At 35.6% G+C, this 22005-nt stretch overlaps 1 protein-coding gene and 1 pseudogene across 1 annotated transcript; both read left to right on the top strand.

Moving 5' to 3' along the window:
• Positions 1-22005, top strand: part of LOC100601371 — a 481171-nt pseudogene that overhangs the window by 191217 nt on the left and 267949 nt on the right.
• Positions 20603-21805, top strand: LOC100587394 (olfactory receptor 4K15). Its single transcript, XM_012498238.2, has one exon. It carries the CDS (start codon positions 20672-20674, stop codon positions 21704-21706), a length of 1035 nt encoding a protein of 344 aa, XP_012353692.2. The 5' UTR covers positions 20603-20671; the 3' UTR covers positions 21707-21805.

The raw sequence follows: 22005 nt of genomic DNA, 5'->3' as shown, positions 1-22005 counted from the left end.
TTTGAAACCAATGAGAACAAAGACACAACATACCAGAATCTCTGGGACACATTCAAAGCAGTGTGTAGAGGGAAATTTACAGCACTAAATGCCCACAAGAGAAAGCAGGAAAGATCCAAAATTGACACCCTAACATCACAATTAAAAGAATTAGAAAAGCAAGAGCAAACACATTCAAAAGCTAGCAGAAGGCTAGAAATAACTAAAATCAGAGCAGAACTGAAGGAAATAGAGACACAAAAAAATCCTTCAAAAAATTAATGAATCCAGGAGCTGTTTTTTTGAAAAGATCAACAAAATTGATAGACCACTAGCAAGACTAATAAAGAAGAAAAGAGAGAAGAATCAAATACACGCAATAAAAAATGAAAAAGGGGATATCACCACCAATCCCACAGAAATACAATCTACCATTAGAGAATACTACAAACACCTCTACGCAAATAAACTAGAAAATCTAGAAGAAATGAATAAATTCCTCAACAAATACACCCTCCCAAGACTAAACCAGGAAGAAGTTGAATCTGTGAACAGACCAATAACAGGCTCTGAAATTGTGGCAATAATCAATAGCTTACCAACCAAAGAGTCCAGGACCTGATGGATTCACAGCCGAATTCTACCAGAGGTACAAGGAGGAGCTGGTACCATTGCTTCTGAAACTATTCCAATCAATAGAAAAAGAGGGAATCCTCCGTAACACATTTTATGAGGCCAGCATCATCCTGATACCAAAGCCTGACAGAGACACAACCAAAAAAGAGAATTTCATACCAATATCCTTGATGAACATGGATGCAAAAATCCTCAATAAAACACTGGCAAACTGAATCCAGCAGCACATCAAAAAGCTTATCCACCATGATCAAGTGGGCTTCATCCCTGGGATGCAAGGCTGGTTCAACATACACAAATCAATAAATGTAATCCGGCATATAGTCAGAACCAAAGACAAAAACCACATGATTATCTCAATAGATGCAGAAAAAGCCTTTGACAAAATTCAACAACTCTTCATGCTAAAAACTCTCAATAAATTAGGGATTGATGGGACATATCTCAAAATAATAAGACCTATCTATGACAGACCCACAGCCAACATCATACTGAATCAGCAAAAACAGGAAGCATTCCCTTTGAAAACTGGCACAAGACAGGGATGCCCTCTCTCACCACTCCTATTCAACATAGTGTTGGAAGTTCTGGCCAGGGCAATCAGGCAGGAGAAGGAAATAAAGGGTATTCAATTAGGAAAGGAGGAAGTCAAATTGTCCCTGTTTGCAGATGACATGACTGTATATCTAGAAAACCCCATCGTCTCAGCCCAAAATCTCCTTAAGCTGATAAGCAACTTCAGCAAAGTCTCAGGATACAAAATCAATGTACAAAAATCACAAGCATTCTTGTACACCAATCACAGACAAACAGAGAGCCAAATCATGAGTGAACGCCCATTCACAATTGCTTCAAAGAGAATAAAATACCTAGGAATCCAACTTACAAGGGACGTGAAGGACCTCTTCAAGGAGAACTACAAACCACTGCTCAATGAAATAAAAGAGGATACAAACAAATGGAACAACATTCCATGCTCATGGGTTGGAAGAATCAATATCGTGAAAATGGCCATACTGCCCAAGGTGATTTATAGATTCAATGCCATCCCCATCAAACTACCAATGATTTTCTTCACAGAATTGGAAAAAACTACTTTAAAGTTCATATGGAACCAAAAAAGTGCCCCTATCGCCAAGTCAATCCTAAGCCAAAAGAACAAAGCTGGAGGCATCATGCTACCTGACTTCAAACTATACTACAAGGCTACAGTAACCAAAAGAGCATGTTACTGGTACCAAAACAGAGACATAGATGAATGGAATAGAACAGAGCCCTCAGAAATAATGCCACATATCTACAACTATCTGATCTTTGACAAACCTGACAAAAACAAGAAATGGGGAAAGGATTCCCTATTTAATAAATGGTGCTGGGAAAACTGGCTAGCCATATGTAGAAAGCTGAAACTGGATCCCTTCCTTACACCTTATACAAAAATTAATTCGAGATGCATTAAAGACTTACATGTTAGACCTAAAACCATAAAAACCCTAGAAGAAAACCTAGGCAATACTATTCAGGACACAGGCATGGGCAAGGACTTCATGTCTAAAACACCAAAAGCAATGGCAACAAAAGCCAAAATTGACAAATGAGATCTAATTAAACTAAAGAGCTTCTGCACAGCAAAAGAAACTACCATCAGAGTGAACAGGCAATATACAAAATGAGAGAAAATTTTCACAACCTATTCATCTGACAAAGGGCTAATATCCAGAATCTACAATGAACTCAAATTTACAAGAAAAAAACAAGCAACCCCATCAAAAAGTGGGCGAAGGACATGAACAGACACTTCTCAAAAGACATTTATGCAGCCAAAAAACACATGAAGAAATGCTCATCATCACTGGCCATCAGAGAAATGCAAATCAAAACCACAATGAGATACCATCTCACACCAGTTAGAATGGTGATCATTATAAAGTCAGGAAACAACAGGTGCTGGAGAGGATGTGGAGAAACAGGAACACTTTTACACTGTTGGTGGGACTGTAAACTAGTTCAACCATTGTGGAAGTCAGTGTGGCAATTCCTCAGGGATCTAGAACTAGAAGTACCATTTGACCCAGCCATCCCATTACTGGATATATACCCAAAGGACCATAAATCATGCTGTTATAAAGACACATGCACACGTATGTTTATTGCGGCACTGTTCACAATAGCAAAGACTTGGAACCAACCGAAATGTCCAACAACGATAGACTGGATTAAGAAAATGTGGCATATATACACCATGGAATACTATGCAGCCATAAAAAATGATGAGTTCATGTCCTTTCTAGGGACATGGATGAAGCTGGAAACCATCATTCTTAGTAAACTATCTCAAGGACAAAAAGCCAAACACTGCATGTTCTCACTCATAGGTGGGAATGGAACAATGAGAACACATGGACACCCGAAAGGGAACATCACACTCTGGGGACTGTTGTGGGGTGGGGGGAAGGGGGAGGGATAGCATTAGGAGATATACCTAATGCTAAATGACGAGTTAATGGGTGCAGCACACCAACATGGCACATGGATACATATGTAACAAACCTGCACATTGTGCACATGTACCCTAAAACTTAAAGTATAATAATAATAATAATAAAAAGAAAAGAAAACAAAGGTTATTTACTTTAAAAAATATAAAAATAAAAAATATAAATAATAATTATTGTTGTAAAGAAAACTTTCATAAATGAGAATATAAAAAGTATATATGGCTGAAAAGTTTAATATCAGCCATTGGCACACAATGCTATCTAGGAATGACACTGTTATCTACTCCACTAATTTGAAATATCAACGCAGAAGGCAAAGATAATTTTAACAAAAAAGCCAGAAATGTAAACATAAAGTAGAAGGAGGTGAGGTTCACAGCACACAAGGTGAGGAGGTGAGGTTCACAGCACATCTAATTCAAAAGGACTTTAGAGGTGAACTAGTTGAGTGGTTATCAGATTTATCTGATCATCAAAATCCCTGGAAACTTTTTTCTTTTCAACTTTATTTTAGATACAGGGGATTCATATGTAGATTTGTTACAGGGGAATCTTGTGTGATGCTCACACATGTGATGAGATACATACTCCAAACCTCACATACTGAGTATGGATCTCACAGGTAGTGAGCGTAGTACCTGATAGGTTGTTCTTAAACCAAGCTCCCTTTTCACCCTCTAGTAGTCCACAGTGTCTACTGTTACCACATTTATATTTATATGAGCTTAGTGTTTAACTCCTGGTTATAAGTAAGAACATGCAGTACTTGGTTTTCTGTTCCTGAGTTAATTTGCTTAGGATTATGGCCTTCAGCTCTATCCATGTTGCTGCAAACAACATGATTTTATTCTTTTTTATAGCTGCATAGTATTCCATGGTGTATATTTACCATTTTTAAAAATCCAATCTGTTATACTACTGATGGACACCTGGGTTGATTCCATGCCTTTGCTATTGTGAATAGTGCAGTGATGAATGTACAAGTCCATGTGTGTTTTTGGTAGAATGATTTATTTTCTACTGAATATATATGCAGTAAAAATGGTAAAAGAAAAAACACCCTACAAAATAGAGTGTTATGCCAACAAAAATGATAAAGTAAGGAGCTAAACTAAAATCCCTCTTCCATAAAGAAATGAAAAATTGACAAAAATTTACAGAGCCACTGTTTCCATATCCTGGAGATTAAAGAAAGGCTTACAGCAACCCAGGGAACATTTATTAAAGAAAAGTAGTTTGGTTCTTAACGTTAAATACTAAAAAGAGCCCGTTAGGTTGAAGTAAAAGTCCTGGACAGTAACTTGAATACATATGAAGAAACAAAGAGGACTAATAAAGGTAAAGGCATATGTAAAATACATAAATATATATTTTATTTGTAATATTTTTTCTCTTACCTGATTTAGAAGATAACTTCACAAAGAAACACCTACAAATCCACTTGTTGTTCAGCACAACATGTATAAAGATGTAATTTGTATGACAATAACAGCCCGGAGAAAGGGGAAAAACAGAGCTATACGGAAGCAAAATTTTAAAAATATTATTGAAATTAAATAGATATCAATCCAAACTTGATTGATAAGTTAAGGTGATAATTGTAAGCCCCAGGGAAACCACTGATACAAGATAATTAAAACGATATACTAGCAAACATATGTTTAACATGAAAGAAGACTATAATAAGAAATAGAGAAACATAAAAGATACAAGACATATAGAAACAAATAACAGATATTTGTTTCTGTTATATATGTTACATATGAATTCAGAATTCATAATATATTATCAATAACATAATTTTTCAGTAAATAATGAATATGCATAATATATTCAGTAAATAATGAATAAGCAGATGCCCTACCTTATTATTTACTGGATATATATTCATTAGAAAATAAATCATTCTACCATACTCAAATAATAAGTAGCAGATGCCCTATCTTATTATTAATGACTAAATGTAAATAGATTAAATACTTCAATTAAAAGGCAGATATAAGCAGAATGGATTGAAAACATGACTTATCTATATGATGCCTATAAAAAAACTCACTTTTGATTCAAACATAAAAATAGGTTGACAGAAGATTCATGAAAAATTACATAGTATGCCAACAGCCATAAGCAAAAGAGAGTTGGAGTGGATATATCAACATCAGATAAAATGGACTTTATAACAAAACATCTTTTTATATTTTTTTTATTATACTTTAAGTTTTAGGGTACATGTGCACAGCATGCAGGTTAGTTACATATGTATCCATGTGCCATGTTGGTGTGTTGCACCCATTAACTCGTCATTTAACATTAGGTATATCTCCTAATGCTATCCCTCCCCCCTTCCCCCACCCCACAACAGGCCCCAGTGTGTGACGTTCCCCACCCTGTGTCCAAGTGTTCTCATTGTTCAATTCCCACCTATGAGTGAGAACATGCAGTGTTTGGTTTTTTTGTCCTTGTGATAGTTTAATAGAGAGAGAAGGACATTGTGTAATGATACAAGCATAAACCTATCAAGAAGATTAAACAATTTTGTACACACGTGTGCATGTGTTTATTTATTTCATTAAATGGCAACAGAGTCCTAAAATACATAAAGAAAAAACTTACATAATTCAAGGCAGAAATAGACCGTTTGACAACAATAGAGAAAAATTTTAATACTTTTAAGTAGAGCACTAAGATAGAAGATCAGCAAGGAAAACACTGTAAATCACTTAGACTTAATGTATTTATAAAACACTCCACCAAACAACAGTAGAATACACAGTTTCCTCAAGTGCACATAGAACATTCTCTAGGATAGACCATATATTAGGCCCTAAACCAAGTCTCACTAAATTTAAAAGGATTAAAATCATGCAAACTGTGTTTTCTGATTACAATGGAATGAAATTAGAGATCAGTAACACAATAAAACTTGAAAAATAAACAAATAGTGGAAGTTCAACAATATATTCCTAATATCCATAGGACCAAAGAAAGAATTACAAGGGAAATTATAAAATGCTTTAAGATGAAAATGAAAACACAGCATACCAAAACATATGTAAATCTTTGTGACTGTGGATTAGGCAATAATTTCTCTGATTTGACACCTAAAACACAAGTAACCAAAGAAAAATAGATATTTAATTTTATGAAAATTAAAAACTGTTGAGGTTTAAATGACACAATCTAGAAAGTTCAAAGAAAACTCACCAAATGAAAAAAAGTTGTGAACTTATGTCTGACATGGGTCTTGTATCCAGAATATATAAAGAACTCTCAAAAATAACAACTAAAGACAAATAGCCCACTTAAAAATGGGCAATGGATTTGAATAGAGTTTTCTCCAAACAAGACATGCACATAACCTTACCACATAATATTGCTCAACACCATTAGTCATTAATAAAATGGAAATTTAAACTACAGTGATATACCAATTCACAACCATTAGGATAGCTGTAATTTAAAAAAATGGAAGATAACAAATGCTGTCAAAATTGTCAAGAAATTAAATTCCTCATCCATTGCTTGTAAGAATGTAAATTGGTGTAGCCACTCTGGAAATCTGTTTGGTAGTTCCCCGAAAAGTGAAACATATGCCCCAGAAATTCCAATTCTAGTCAGAGTTCATAGGTTTTTATTTCATTTCAGAGAAATAAGATGTTTATCCAAAAACTTGTACACAAGTATTCATAGCAGCAGAACTATCAACAATCAAAACTGGAAACAACCCAAATTCCCATCAACTGATGAATGAATAAACAAAATTTCTATATCCTTACAATGGAATATTACATAGCTATAAGAGAGAATACAGTATTGATACATGACATAATATGGATGAAACTTAAAAACAATATGCCAAATTAAGGAAGCCAGACACATTATTATTTTCATATCACTTATTAGAAATATCCAGAATAGACAATTCCAAAGAGTCAGAAAATAGTTTAATGGTATCCAAGGGCTGCATTTAGGGAGAATGGGAAGTAAATGCTAATGGTTACAGGGTTTCTTTTGGGGTTGTGGAAAATGTTTTAGAGTTAGACAGTAGTGATAGCTGCATAACCTTGTTAACATGATAAAATTTACTGAATTGTACACTTTAAAAGGATAAATTTCATGGTAAATGAATTATAAATCATTTTAAAAGGAAATAAACAGTATTCATGATTTTTTTATTTAAAAAACAGTATGAACTTCCACTTCCAGCCATGAGGTACTACTGGATTTAATTTCCTTTCATAATCAACAAGAAAACTGGATAAAATATATCACTATATTGTGTTTAAGCATTAGTCTACATGCAACACAAGACTAAGATCCTTGAGAGAATAAAACATAAGATTAACATTATGATCAACCCAGTTTCCTGTATGGAGGTACTTTCTACATCTCAGGGCAGCAAATGTAATTCAAAGCAGAGCACAACTGACTTGATAAGTTAGAATACAGAAAATGGAGCTCAGAGAGTTGGCGATGGACAAAATCTACATCCGGGACAACAAGCACAATTGACCTCATGAGTTAGAATGCAGAAAATGGAGTTCAGAGAGTTGGCGATGGCCAAAATCTACATCCAGGACAACAAGCACAATTGACTTGATGAGTTAGAATACAGAAAATGGAGCTCAGAGAGTTGGCGATGGCTGAAACCTACATCCAGGACAACAAGCACAACTGACTTGATGAGTTAGAATACAGAAAATGGAGCTCAGAGGGTTGGCAATAGCTGAAATCTACATCCAGGACAAGAAGCACAATTGACTTGATGAGTTAGAATACAGAAAATGGAGCTCAGAGGGTTGGCGATGGCTGAAATCTACATCCAGGACAAGAAGCACAATTGACTTGATGAGTTAGAATACAGAAAACGGAGCTCAGAGAGTTGGTGATGGCCAAAATCTACATCCAGGACAACAACAACAACAACAACAAAAACAGAAAAATTACATAGAAAAAACTCTCCAGAAGTTTCTATGGGGTCCACTTGAGTTGTTATTGAATAGTAAGATGAGTACACAAAGGCTAATGCTTCTAAAATCTAGGAAAAATTTTGTAGAGCTATAAGCTGAACTGTGTGAGTTTACTCAGGAGACATATGATGTCTGATTAGCCAGAGAAGACAGTCTTTTAAAAATACCCAAGACTGACCGGGCACGGTGGCTCATGCCTATAATCCTAGCACTTTGGGAGGCCGAGGCAGGTGGATCACCTGAGATTGGGAGTTCCAGACCAGCCTGACCAACATAAAGAAAACCTGTCTCTACTAAAAATACAAAATTAGCCAGGCTTGGTGGCAGATGCCTGTAATCCCAGCTACCTTGGAGGCTGAGGCAGGAGAATGGATTGAACCTGGCAGGTGGAGGTTGTGGTGAGCCAAGATCGCACCATTGCACTCCAGCTGGGGCAACAAGAGTGAAAACTCCATCTCAATAAATAAAATAAATAATAAAATAAAATAAAATTAAATAAAATTAAATTAAATAAAAAATAAAATAAAATAAAAATAAAATAAAAATACCCAAGACCTTAGTTGATCCTGGGCAATTCCTTAAATATCAGGTAATTCCTTAATACTAAGGCTAAAGTAGCTTAGAGAAGCCTACTCTAAACCCATACTAAAATATTTAAAAATAAAATGACATAATTAGCTTAGCCCACAAGTAACTTTGCAACTGAACAGACTACTACTTTTGAATAAAAAAAGAATCCAGCGCTCAGAAATATTTTTAGTGTCCACCATTAATAAATGTAATAAAGCATAAAAATATGCATCATAATGAGTAGAATTGGAAACTGATTCAAATAAGTCCAGAAATTACCAAGATGTGGAAATTAGAATAAAATAACTTTAAGAGAGCTGTCATAAATATGCTCAAGTATATAAATAAAAAATATAAACAGAATGAAGAGAGGAATGGAATATATTGACAACATCAAGATTTCGTGAGGTGAAAAATGTTAGACACCACAAAGGAAATTATCAGTAAATCAGAAGACACAGCAATAGAAAATCTCTAAACCAAAGTACAGAGACAAAAATATGAAAGGAAAAATTGAACAGAGTCACAGGAATATGCAAGAGAATGCCAACTGGCCTAACACATATGTAATTGGAGTTCCAGAGGAAAGGATAAAAGGAATGTATAGAAAAAATATATTTAAAAATGGGGACCAAAATGTTCTGAATTTTACTGAAAGTTACAATAAAAAAAAGTCAAGAAGTTCTACCAACCTCAAGCGAGATAAATCAAAAGAAAATCACAAGAAGACATATCACAATTCATATGGGAAACTTGTCATACAGAAAATATCTTACAGTAGCCATGGATAAAAGAACAACCATATACTGAAAAACCAGGATTCAAATAACTGAATACTTATTATTATAAAACAGGATTCGAATTGTTAAAAAACAGAATGAAAACAACAGAGTCAACACAATCATTTAAGTATGAAAAATATCCTTCAAAATGAAAGTGAAATGATGACTTTGTAAGTCAAACAAAAGTAAGACATATCATGATTGATATAATTCTACTACAAAAATGGAAAGCAAGGGAAGTCCCAAATTAAAAAATAGTAGCAAGGTAGTAGATATAAACCCAACATATCATTTACATTATATGTAAATAGTATAAGAAGTCTACTAAAAGGCAGACATTACTAGAATGAACAATACAAGCAAGAGCCAACTATTTGCTGCCTACCATGAATCCACTTTAAATATAAAGACACAGACTACTTAAACATAAAAAGTGAACAAAGATATACAATACAATGCAAATAGTAATTATAAAGGAGCTAAAGCAGTCACATCAATATCTGACTCTGTAGATTTCAGAAGAAAAAATATAATCAAAAGTAAAGAGAAGCATGTCATGTGATAAGGGGCTTAATCAATCATGAAGACATGCCAATCCTAATCCGTTTGCACCTAATTTCAGAGTTTAAAATAGATAGAATCAAATATTTCTTCTTATCAAATCATATCTTCTACCTGACTTGAAAAATAACATAAACATAAAAACCTACAAAAAATGTTTATAACAGTTTTATTCATAATCACCAAAAACCAGAGAAAAAGCAACCAAGAAGTCCTTCAATATACAAATGGCTACACAAACTGTGGTAGAAATATAATGGGACACTATTCCATATAAAAAAGAATGAGCTATTAATCCATGCAACAACAAGAATGAATCTTGAATGTATATTGCTAAATGAAAGAAGACAGTGGAAAAGGCTACACATTGTACAATTTCATTTGTCTCCTGTTCTGGAAAAGGCAAATCTGTAGGCATGGAAAACAGAAGAATGGTTTCCAGGTGTTTAAGGAGGGGAAGTGGTTATCTGCAAAGGGGGTGCACAGGGGAGTTTTTATCATGACACATCTGGACTATGGTACTAGAGTCTTGAGTTTTGTGTTATGAATCTAGAGTCCCATTAATGCTCAAATTCTTTATTTGAACTCAGAAGTATAAATGTTTGCAAAATTATTTGGAGTCTCTTTACTAGAATCTACTCTGTAGGATACAGCATTTCTATTGTATTAATAAAGCAGATTTCACTTTTTTACTCTAGAATCCTTGCCTTTCTTAGAAACCAAGCATATAGCTCTTGTGAAGCTGTCAAAATGCCAAGGTGTTTGCCATGTAATATGCACAGTCACATGATGACTCCCAATCAATTTTTGACACTCCCAATAGTGCTTTTCTAAAGCTCTTCGGAAGCATAAAGAATTAGCTAACAAAATTACTTATTGCTTTTTAAAAAAAGTGTTACATCTCTTACAGAACAAAGCATTTCCATTAGGCCTGCTGCTTCTCCCATTTGTGAAATCCTCAAGGTGATGCACTATAATTCTTGTGGGCAAACAAATTGTCTCATGTAATTATCCCCGATTAAGGTGATTTCTGCTATCAAAACTCTCCTCTGGGTCTCTTGGTCACTACAGTCCAGTGACGTCAAATTCCTAATTAGCTTGTAATAATCGTGATGGCTTTTCTTATATCAGTGTGCTGAGTATACTGATACTTCAGAGTGTGAAGGGTGAAGACTGAAGTCTGGAAAGACATGGGTTCTCTATCTTTGTCCCTCATCCAATGGCTTCCGGTGAATATTGTTTTCCTGGGTAGGTGCTGATATTTTAAGGCCAAGGACAGAGATTGAGTTAGAACAGAGAACAGAGACCAGAGACAGTCAATTATCCTCCATATTGTTTAAAATTAATCTTTGAATATTCTGTGCCCATTTTACCTATTTACTGTTGTCCCAATACCTAACTCTGAAGAGTGATTGCTGCATTACTTTACTAAAACCAGGAGTTTTAGCCTTTTGATTGGATATACTTTAATTTCAATATAATATTTTATAATTATTCTTATTTTTGAATTGACTTACTCATTTTGGATCATGTTTTTCAAAAACTGGAGACTGCGTTTGGGAGAGGGAATTCTACTCTTTTTTGAGGAAACACAGAGCACCTGAGAGGGTATGTAATTTGCTTACAATTATAAAGTTATTTAGTGAAAGATAGAATTGGAAAATATATTTTCTATATCCTGGCTACTACATGTATTTAATTTTTAAAAATTAATATATCCTTTTATCTCAATAACTTTTAGAATACAAGCGGTTTTTGTTTACATTGATAAATTATATAGTAGTGAAGTATACGATTTTTTGTGCACCTATCACCCACAAACACAAGTAGTGTACATAGTACTCAATATGGCTAATACATTTTTGATAGTCCTTAATGTCTTTGGACAGCATCCATTGATTTGAACTTCAGGTTCTTAAAGCTTATAGTTTAGAATGGTCCTTGTTAATCTATGACTAGAAAGCAGTAATATAAACACTAATGAAATTCAACATTTCTTGCTGGATATATATTCTATTTGTGAACAAAAGCATATCCCATGTATAATTCCTTAAAATATATTTTAAAATATTACTACTATTATGGTAAATTCATTATATCACTACTGCACAAGATGTTTGATTTAGTTGTATAATGATTTTATATATATATATATATATTACATCTGTGAGAAGCAAGTAAAAAGTCACCTACACTTTGAATCAAGTGAAAATCAGATGAAAGAAAACCCTAAATCTTCCCTGATGAAATTTTTGATAAAATGATGCAATATTCCTACTACTTCAGAGTCTTTACAGATCCCAAATCATATAAAAATCACTGTTATTGATGGTATTTCCTTAAATATTCTCCAGTTTTATAGATACAGTGAGACTGAATCCTTTGCAAAATTGTGAAGCAGAAGATTTTGTTTTCAGCATTTCTTCTTTTCAGTCTACTCTTTTTCTCCTTTCAGATTCCCGTCTGCTCCAAATGCTCCTCTAGTTGCTTAAGACTTAGATTAAGATACAGCATCCAGACCTGTCTCACCTCCTTGAAGACAACGCAGCTACAGACACCCTGAATCCACTTCTGTCTTATTTGGAAGTAGATTCTTTATGACTTATCTCCTGAGGAATTGTTCTGTTTTCTTAGGAGATGTGGAAGTAACAACGAAATTCTTCCCAAGCATTAATGACTATAGTTTATAGGATAGCTCCACAATTTCCATTTCATCTTAGGTAAGTGAAAGTGTTTTGTCAGCATCCTTCTGAAGACCACGCACCAGCATTTGTCTCCAATATAGTCTATAATAGAGAGACTGCTATTTCTCTGATCTGCATTTGGAGTGGGAGGGTCAGGGGAATAGCAATATTGGCAAGTTTGTGAAAGATACCTATTTGAACTGGTAGAGTTTGGTGGCCCCTGTAAATGATACCTATTTATTTCACTTCATCTATAGTCGTAATACCTGAGATAGAAATATTGAGGCAAGATTCTTTTGACAGAATTTAAAATAGGAGGGAACTGAGGTTTACCGAGCACAGCCCTGTATACATGCATTAATCCATCTTCAAATTTTCAAGAATTTTTTTTTAAAAAAGGTCTTTACATAAACACATCTACTTATTGGAAACTCATTCTTGTGTGAGTCAGACCACATAATGTAAATTTATGAAAAAATATTTACTTCTTCTGAACTAAAATAATACATTACTAAGAATGCATACATATACTTAGTCACTACAGTTGGTTAAAGAATTTTCATTTACATAGTCTTTTAAGAAATATTTTTAGTGTCTCTTTGAGGTTAATAGTCTCAAGATTTAATATTTGATGATAATAGTCCCTGAATGGCTAAAGGAACTGCTCAGCGTCACAACAGTTACCCAATGATACAACATAGAACATTTAAAAATAATAGCTTTGTTTTCACTACAGTACAGCGATTTTATTGGGAATAAAAAGACAGTCCATTTTATCTAATAGGGAACGTACTGGGGGTAAAGGGAAGTGAATTTGTCAGCTTGTCTAAATAAACAAAGGGTTATTAATATTATCAAATGATTTTTAGGGAGACAAGTTATAAACCTAACTGCTTTATCACCAGTGCATAGCACAGTGCCTGGGGAAAAGCAGGTATTTAAATTTATATAAAGTAATTGAAGTAAAAAAGAATGGATTTAGGTAAGAAACAGGTTTAGAGCTCATGTGTTCCACCACTTTCATCTTATATACTAAGGAAGTTCTTGATTGAATCAATCTGCCCATTGTTTTTCTCTATGAAAAACAGGGTCTTTTCTTTTTCTGAGCACCTGAAGAAGCCGATGAAAATGGAAAAATAGAGCTCTGCAGAAGAGTCAGAAAAGCTATCGGGAGGATGATTCTTTTTTTTTTTTTTTGAGACGGAGTCTCGCTCTGTCGCCCAGGCTGGAGTGCAGTGGCGCAATCTTGGCTCACCGCAAGCTCCGCCTCCCGGGTTCACGCCATTCTCCTGCCTCAGCCTCTCCGAGTAGCTGGGACTACAGGCGCCCGCCACCACGCCCGGCTAATTTTTTGTATTTTTAGTAGAGACGGGGTTTCACCGTGATCTCGATCTCCTGACCTCGTGATCCGCCCACCTCGGCCTCCCAAAGTGCTGAGATTACAAGCGTGAGCCACCGCGCCCGGCCGGGAGGATGATTCTTATGACTGTCTTTCACACAGTTGGATTATGTGTCTTAGCCTAAAGACACCAGGAAGTTTCTGTGCTCAGAAATGCCTCCTGATGCCCCTCTCTGCTGTAGCACCAGAGGGTCTTCGTAGGACACTCATTCCTTGTGCTTATGGCTTCGCTCTGTCTGATGGAGTACCTACGAACTCCTATTCGCTGATTTTGTTAGATTTTACTTCTATTCATGCCTTAGGGATTCAATGCAGTATTTATGTCACAGGATTGAAGGGTCAGGACTTCTGGGAAGTGAGAAGAAGGAGAGATTTGTATAATTTTTTTCTGTAGCCTGCTTTACCTTCAAGCTTCACTTGTTAAACTCTTCTAAAAAGCCTAGAGCCATAGTTTTGATATAATCTGTGATAATACAAGAGTCCTCCCTTATCCATGGTTTTGTTTTCGCAGTTTCAGTTACCTCAGGTCAACTGTGGTCCAAAAATATTAACCTATTTTGAGAGCGAGAGACAGAAAAAAAAGAAACACATTCACATAAAAGTTATTACAGTATATTGTTATAATTTTTTATTTTATTGTTAGTTATTACTGTTCATCTCTCACTGTGCCTAATTTATAAATTAAAGTTTATCTCAGGTATGCATGTATAGGAAAAATATAGCTTCTATAGGGTCCAGTACTATCAGTGGTTTCAAGTATCCACTGGGGGTTTTGGAACACAGCATCTGCAAATAAGGGAGAAAATTTGTATTTATTTTTGGGAGAATTGGAGATTTGAAATACAGAGGTGAGTCTAAATTTGGTTTCTGGGAGTTAAAATTATTTATCACATGTTCTGCTCTTATAAATAAACCCTCCAGTCTAACCCAAAGAGAGACTAAGCAATTCGCAGCTATCATCTGAGAAGACATTAATATCAAAAATTGCAAGTGGTTAGAAATGAGTAAAATAAAAGACATCCTCTCCCAATACCTGATTAAGATGTAGAGAAAGCTTCTTCAAAATCAGATAATGTGATGCTCCTTTAAAATTCACATTTTATTTTTTCTTATTTACCATAAAACTTTTCTAAGTTCTAAATAGCTTCTACACATAAAAATAACATAAAAGGAAGAAAGTTCTCATAACATAGAATGTAGAGTAACTGAGTAGAAAAGAGAAAGCATTTTTTTCCTGGTCTGAATTCCTTAGTAATAAGTAATATAACTTATTAGTTATATTAGTATTTATAGTAAGCAATATAACCTATAAGTTTTTAAGCCACATCAAATCAAATGAAATATCAATCATAGCTCAATAAAATGTCTATGGTGAGTAACACCAATGGCTAAGTTTTTTTATACATAATTAAAAAGAAATTATTTATAATTGTCTTTCTAGAAATTGGGTATTGATAAGGAAAAAACACTAAAACACTAAGGAATTGGTTAGAACAACAGCATTTTTAAGGTATTATTATTAATAAAATTACAAGGATTTTAATTTTTGAACTCAAAAGTTCAACTGTTTTTGCATCTCATTGCTTTCAGCTTTCCCTCCCCTTTGAAAAGGGCTGAGATAATAACTGTCTCCTTTAACTTTTTCGTCAGCTACTGTAACCTTTTTCCTCAGGTTTTTTTTATTATTATTGTACTTTAAGTTTTAGGGTACATGTGCACAACGTACAAGTTTGTGACACATGTATACATGTGCCATGTTGGTGTGCTGCACCAATTAACCCCTCATTTAGCATTAGGTATATCTCCTAATGCTATCCCTCCCCCTCCCCCAACCCCACAACAGTCCCCAGTGTGTCATGTTCCCCTTCCTGTGTCCATGTGTTCTCATTGTTCAATTCCCACCTATGAGTGAGAACATGCGGTGTTTGGTTTTTTGTCCTTGCGAGAGTTTGCTGAGAATGATGGTTTCCAGCTTCATCCATGTCCCTACAAAGGACATGAACTCATCCTTTTTTATGGCTGCATAGTATTCCATGGTGTATATGTGCCACATTTTCTCAATCCAGTCTATCACTGTTGGACATTAGGGTTGGTTCCAAGTCTTTCCTATTATGAATAGTGCCGCAATAAACATACGTGTGCATGTGTCTTTATAGCAGCATGATTTATAATCCTTTGGGTATATACCCAGTAATGGGATGGCTGGGTCAAATGGTATTTCTAGTTCTAGAACCTTGAGGAATCGTCACGCTGACTTCCACAATGGTTGAACTAGTTTGCAGTCCCACCAGTGTAAAAGTGTTCCTATTTCTCCACATCCTCTCCAGCACCTGTTGTTTCCTGACTTTTTAATGATGGCCATTCTAACTGGTGTGAGATGGTATCTCATTGTGATTTTGATTTGCATTTCTCTGATGGCCAGTGATGATGAGCATTTTTTCATGTGTTTTTTGGCTGCATAAATGTCTTCTTTTGAGAAGTGTCTGTTCATATCCTTTGCCCACTTTTTGATGGGGTTGTTTGTTTTTTTCTTGTAAATTTGTTTGAGTTCATTGTAGATTCTGGATATTAGCCCTTTGTCAGATGAGCAGGTTGCAAAAATTTTCTCCCATTCTGTAGGTTGTCTGATCAGTCTGCTGGTAGTTTCTTTTGCTGTGCAAAAGCTCTTTAGTTTAATTAGATCCCATTTGTCAATTTTGGCTTTTGTTGCCATTCCTTTTGGTGTTTTAGACATGAAGTCCTTGCCCATGCCTATGTCCTGAATGGTATTGCCTACGTTTTCTTCTAGGGTTTTTATGGTTTTAGGTCTAACATGTAAGTCTTTAATCCATCTCGAATTAATTTTTGTATAAGGTGTAAGGAAGGGATCCAGTTTCAGCTTTCCACATATGGCTAGCCAGTTTTCCCAGCACCATTTATTAAATAGGGAATCCTTTCCCCATTGCTTGTTTTTGTCAGGTTCATCAAAGATCAGATAGTTGTAGATATGCGGCATTATTTCTGAGGGCTCTGTTCTGTTCCATTGGTCTATATCTCTGTTTTGGTACCAGTACCATGCTGTTTTGGTTACTGTAGCCTTGTAGTATAGTTTGAAGTCAGGTAGCGTGATGCCCCCAGCTTTGTTCTTTTGGCTTAGGATTGACTTGGCAATGCGGGCTCTTTTTTGGTTTGATATGAACTTTAAAGTAGTTTTTTCCAATTCTGTGAAGAAAGTCATTGGTAGCCTGATGGGGATGGCATTGAATCTATAAATTACCTTGGGCAGTATGGCCATTTTGACGATATTGATTCTCCTACTCATGAGCATGGAATATTCTTCCATTTGTTTGTATCCTCTTTTACGTCATTGAGCAGTGGTTTGTAGTTCTCCTTGAAGAGGTCCTTCACATCCCTTGTAAGTTGGATTCCTAGGTATTTTATTCTCTTTGAAGCAACTGTGAATGGAAGTTCACTCATGATTTGGCTCTCTGTTTGTCTGTTATTGGTGTATAAGAATGCTTGTGATTTTTGCACATTGATTTTGTATCCTGAGACTTTGCTGAAGTTGCTTATCAGCTTAAGGATATTTTGGGATGAGACGATGGGGTTTTCTAGATATACAATCATGACATCTGCAAACAGGGACAGTTTGAATTCCTCTTTTCCTAATTGAATACCCTTTATTTCCTTCTCCTGCCTGATTGCCCTGGCCAGAACTTCCAACACTATGTTGAATAGGAGTGGTGAGAGAGGGCATCCCTGTCTTGTGCCAGTTTTCAAAGGGAATGCTTCCAGTTTTTGTCCATTCAGTATGATATTGGCTGTGGGTTTGTCATAGATAGCTCTGATTATTTTGAGATATGTCCCATCAATACTTAATTTATTGAGAATTTTTAGCACGAAGAGTTGTTGAATTTTGTCAAAGGCCTTTTCTGCATCTATTGAGATAATCATGTGGTTTTTGTCTTTGGTTCTGTTTATATGCTGGATTATGTTTATTGATTTTCGTATGTTGAACCAGGCTTGCATCCCAGGAACAAAGCCCACTTGATCATGGTGGATAAGCTTTTTGATGTGTTGCTGGATTCGGTTTGCCAATATTTTATTGAGGATTTTTGCATCCATGTTCATCAAGGATATTGGTCTAAAATTCTCTTTCTTTGTTGTGTCTCTGCCAGGCTTTGGTATCAGGATGATGTTGGCCACATAAAATGAGTTAGGGAGGATTCCCTCTTTTTCTATTGATTGGAATAGTTTCAGAAGGAATGATACCAGTTCCTCCTTTTACCTCTGGTAGAATTCGGCTGTGAATCCATCTGGTCCTGGACTTTTTTTGGTTGGTAAGCTATTAATTATTGCCTCAATTTCAGAGCCTGATATTGGTCTATTCAGAGATTCAACTTCTTCCTGGTTTAGTCTTGGGAGGGTGTATGTGTCGAGGAATTTATCCATTTCTTCTAGATTTTCTAGTTTATTTGTATAGAGGTGTTTCTTGTATTCTCTGATGGTAGTTTGTACTTCTCTGGGAATGGTGGTGATATCCCCTTTATCATTTTTTATTGCGTCTATTTGATTCTTTTCTCTTTTCTTCTTTATTAGTCTTGCTAGTGGTCTATCAATTTTGTTGATCATTTCAAAAAACCAGCTCCTGGATTCATTGATTTTTTGAAGGGTTTTTTGTGTCTCTTCTTCCTTCGTTTCTTCTCTGATCTTAGTTATTTCTTGCCTTCTGCTAGCTTTTGAATGTGTTTGCTCTTGCTTTTCTAGTTCTTTTAATTGTGATGTTAGGGTGTCAATTTTAGATCTTTCCTGCTTTCTCTTGTGGTCATTTACTGCTATAAATTTCCCTCTACGCACTGCTTTGAATGTGTCCCACAGATTCTGGTATGTTCTGTCTTTGTTCTCATTGGTTTCAAAGAACATCTTTATTTCTGCCTTCATTTCTTTATGTACCCAGTAGTCATTCAGGAGCAGGTTGTTCAGTTTCCATGTAGTTGAGTGGTTTTGAGTGAGTTTCCTAATCCTGAGTTCTAGTTTGATTGCACTGTGGTCTGAGAGACAGTTTGTTATAATTTCTGTCTTTTACATTTGCTGAGGAGTGGTTTACTTCCAATTATGTGGTCAATTTTGGAATAGGTGTGGTGCGGTGCTGAAAAGAATGTATATTCTGTTGATTTGGGGTGGAGAGTTCTGTAGATGTCTATTAGGTCCTCTTGGTACAGAGCTGAGTTCAATTTCTGGGTATCTATTAGGTCCGCTTGGTGCATAGCTGAGTTCAACTCCTGGGTATCCTTGTTAACTTTCTGTCTCACTGATTTGTCTAATGTTGACAGTGGGGTGTTAAAATCTCCCTATTTTTGTGTGGGAGTCTATGTCTGTTTGTAGGTCACTAAGGACTTGCTTTATGAATCTGGGTGCTCCTGTGTTGGGTGCATATTATTTAGGATAGTTAGCTCTTCTTGTTGAATTGATCCCTTTACCATTATGTAAAGGCCTTCTTTGTCTCTTTTGATCTTTGTTGGTTTAAAGTCTATTTTATCAGAGACTAGGATTGCAACCCCTGCCTTTCTTTGTTTTCCATTTGCTTGGTAGATCTTCCTCCATCCCTTTATTTTGGGCCTATGTGTGTCTCTGCATGTGAGATGGGTTTCCTGAATACAGCACACTGATGGGTCTTGACTCTTTATCCAATTTGCCAGTCTGTGACCAATGGCTAAGTTTACAGAAGGTTCATAGCTTCAGGGATTAATTGAAAGGAACCAGTGTGCTAGATTTCATGATAAAGTAGAACTTCATGAAGAGCTGAATCATAAAAGAGTCCCAATAATATTGGGGCCTTTCAATTTTGCCAGGGTTTTGTACTTTAGTTTATATAATTTTTCACTGTAGAGAAGAAATAAGGTATAATCCCTTAAGGCAATGATTTCTCCTGTGAGCTCTGTTACACAAATCTAATGCTGTCTCTCTTTCTCTCTTGTTTTAATTTTCATAATTATGCAACTTATGTATACAAAAGTGAAAAAAGCAAAGGTTCATATTTCAGTAAGTTTTCATAAAGTAAACACTCCCATGTAACTATCAACAACATCAAGACAGAATATTACCAGCACTTCAGAAGCCCCTCCCATGACCACTTCCTGTCCCTTAAGGATAACTGCTAGGAGGTTTCTCTACACCTTAGTTTGCCATTTTTGAACTTCATTTAAATAGACCAATACAGCGTATACTCTTCTGTGTCTAACTTTTTTAGTCATCAAGTTTGTGAAATTATCTTCCTCTGTGGCAGATGTTCAAAACAATTCTATATCATTTACTTTAGAAAAATTGGTTTAGATTTTGTCTCTGTAGATTTTTAGACTGGATTTCTGTAGTGTCACAAAAACTTCAGATGCTCAAATTCATTTTTAAATTGTCGATTTTATTTCTTAAATTAATGTATTTAGATAGCCCAGCTGGTTGAACATCTGCTTGACAACTCTGCCCTTTAACCCAATCTTCCATACTTAGCTGTACTAGCTGTATAATTTGTAATAACTCATGAAAACCCAGACACATACATAGGAATAGGAATTGGAATTCTGAAAAGTTTAAGTGTAATTGGAAAATCAAACCCATGCTCACTTCATTAACTGATCTCTGTTTCTCTCCTATTCAGGTAGCTGAAATTAAGTCCCTTCCAAAATCAATGAATGAGACAAATCATTCTCGGGTGACAGAATTTGTGTTGCTGGGACTGTCTAGTTCAAGGGAGCTCCAACCTTTCTTGTTTCTTATATTTTCACTACTTTATCTAGCAATTCTGTTGGGCAACTTTCTCATCATCCTCACTGTGACCTCAGATTCCCGCCTTCACACCCCCATGTACTTTCTGCTTGCAAACCTGTCATTTATAGACGTATGTGTTGCCTCTTTTGCTACCCCTAAAATGATTGCAGACTTTCTGGTTGAGTGCAAGACTATTTCTTTTGATGCCTGCCTGGCCCAGATTTTCTTTGTTCATCTCTTCACTGGCAGTGAAATGGTGCTCCTAGTTTCCATGGCCTACGACCGTTATGTTGCTATATGCAAACCTCTCCACTACATGACAATCATGAGCCGCCGTGTATGCGTTGTGCTCGTCCTCATTTCCTGGTTTGTGGGCTTCATCCATACTACCAGCCAGTTGGCCTTCACTGTTAATCTGCCATTTTGTGGTCCTAATAAGGTAGATAGTTTTTTCTGTGACCTTCCTCTAGTGACAAAGTTAGCCTGCATAGACACTTATGTTGTCAGCTTACTAATAGTTGCAGATAGTGGCTTTCTTTCTCTGAGTTCCTTTCTCCTCTTGGTTGTCTCCTACACTGTAATACTTGTTACAGTTGGGAATCGCTCCTCTGCAAGCATGGCGAAGGCCCGCTCCACATTGACTGCTCACATCACTGTGGTCACTTTATTCTTTGGACCGTGCATTTTCATCTATGTGTGGCCCTTCAGCAGTTACTCAGTTGACAAAGTCCTTGCTGTATTCTACACCATCTTCACGCCTATTTTAAACCCTGTAATCTACACTCTAAGAAACAAAGAAGTGAAGGCAGCTATGTCAAAACTGAAAAGTCGGTATCTGAAGCCTGGTCAGGTTTCTGTAGTCATAAGAAATGTTTTTATCTAGAAACAAAGTAAACTTATGAGACCGTTTCCACTTTAGCCCTGTCTCCATACACTTACAAATGGATTCACTGTAATCTTAAAGCAAATCAACTTGGCCTGTGGGAAAGGTCAGTTGATTGATTTGAAGCAAACTGTAATGATAATAAAAACTCATGAAATAAACTTTAGTGATTTTAAATATTCTTTCTCCATTGTATGTTTTTTAATTTCCTCCTTTGTATTCTTTATTTTAAAACTTCTTAAGATGTAGACTTTGATGACATTGAGAAAATGACATTGCCTTATAAATGGTTAATAATA

The sequence above is a fragment of the Nomascus leucogenys genome, chromosome 22a (assembly GCF_006542625.1).
Source record: "Nomascus leucogenys isolate Asia chromosome 22a, Asia_NLE_v1, whole genome shotgun sequence".
In the NCBI taxonomy this organism is placed as follows: Eukaryota; Metazoa; Chordata; class Mammalia; order Primates; family Hylobatidae; genus Nomascus; species Nomascus leucogenys.
This window is presented reverse-complemented; position numbering and strand designations above follow the sequence as displayed.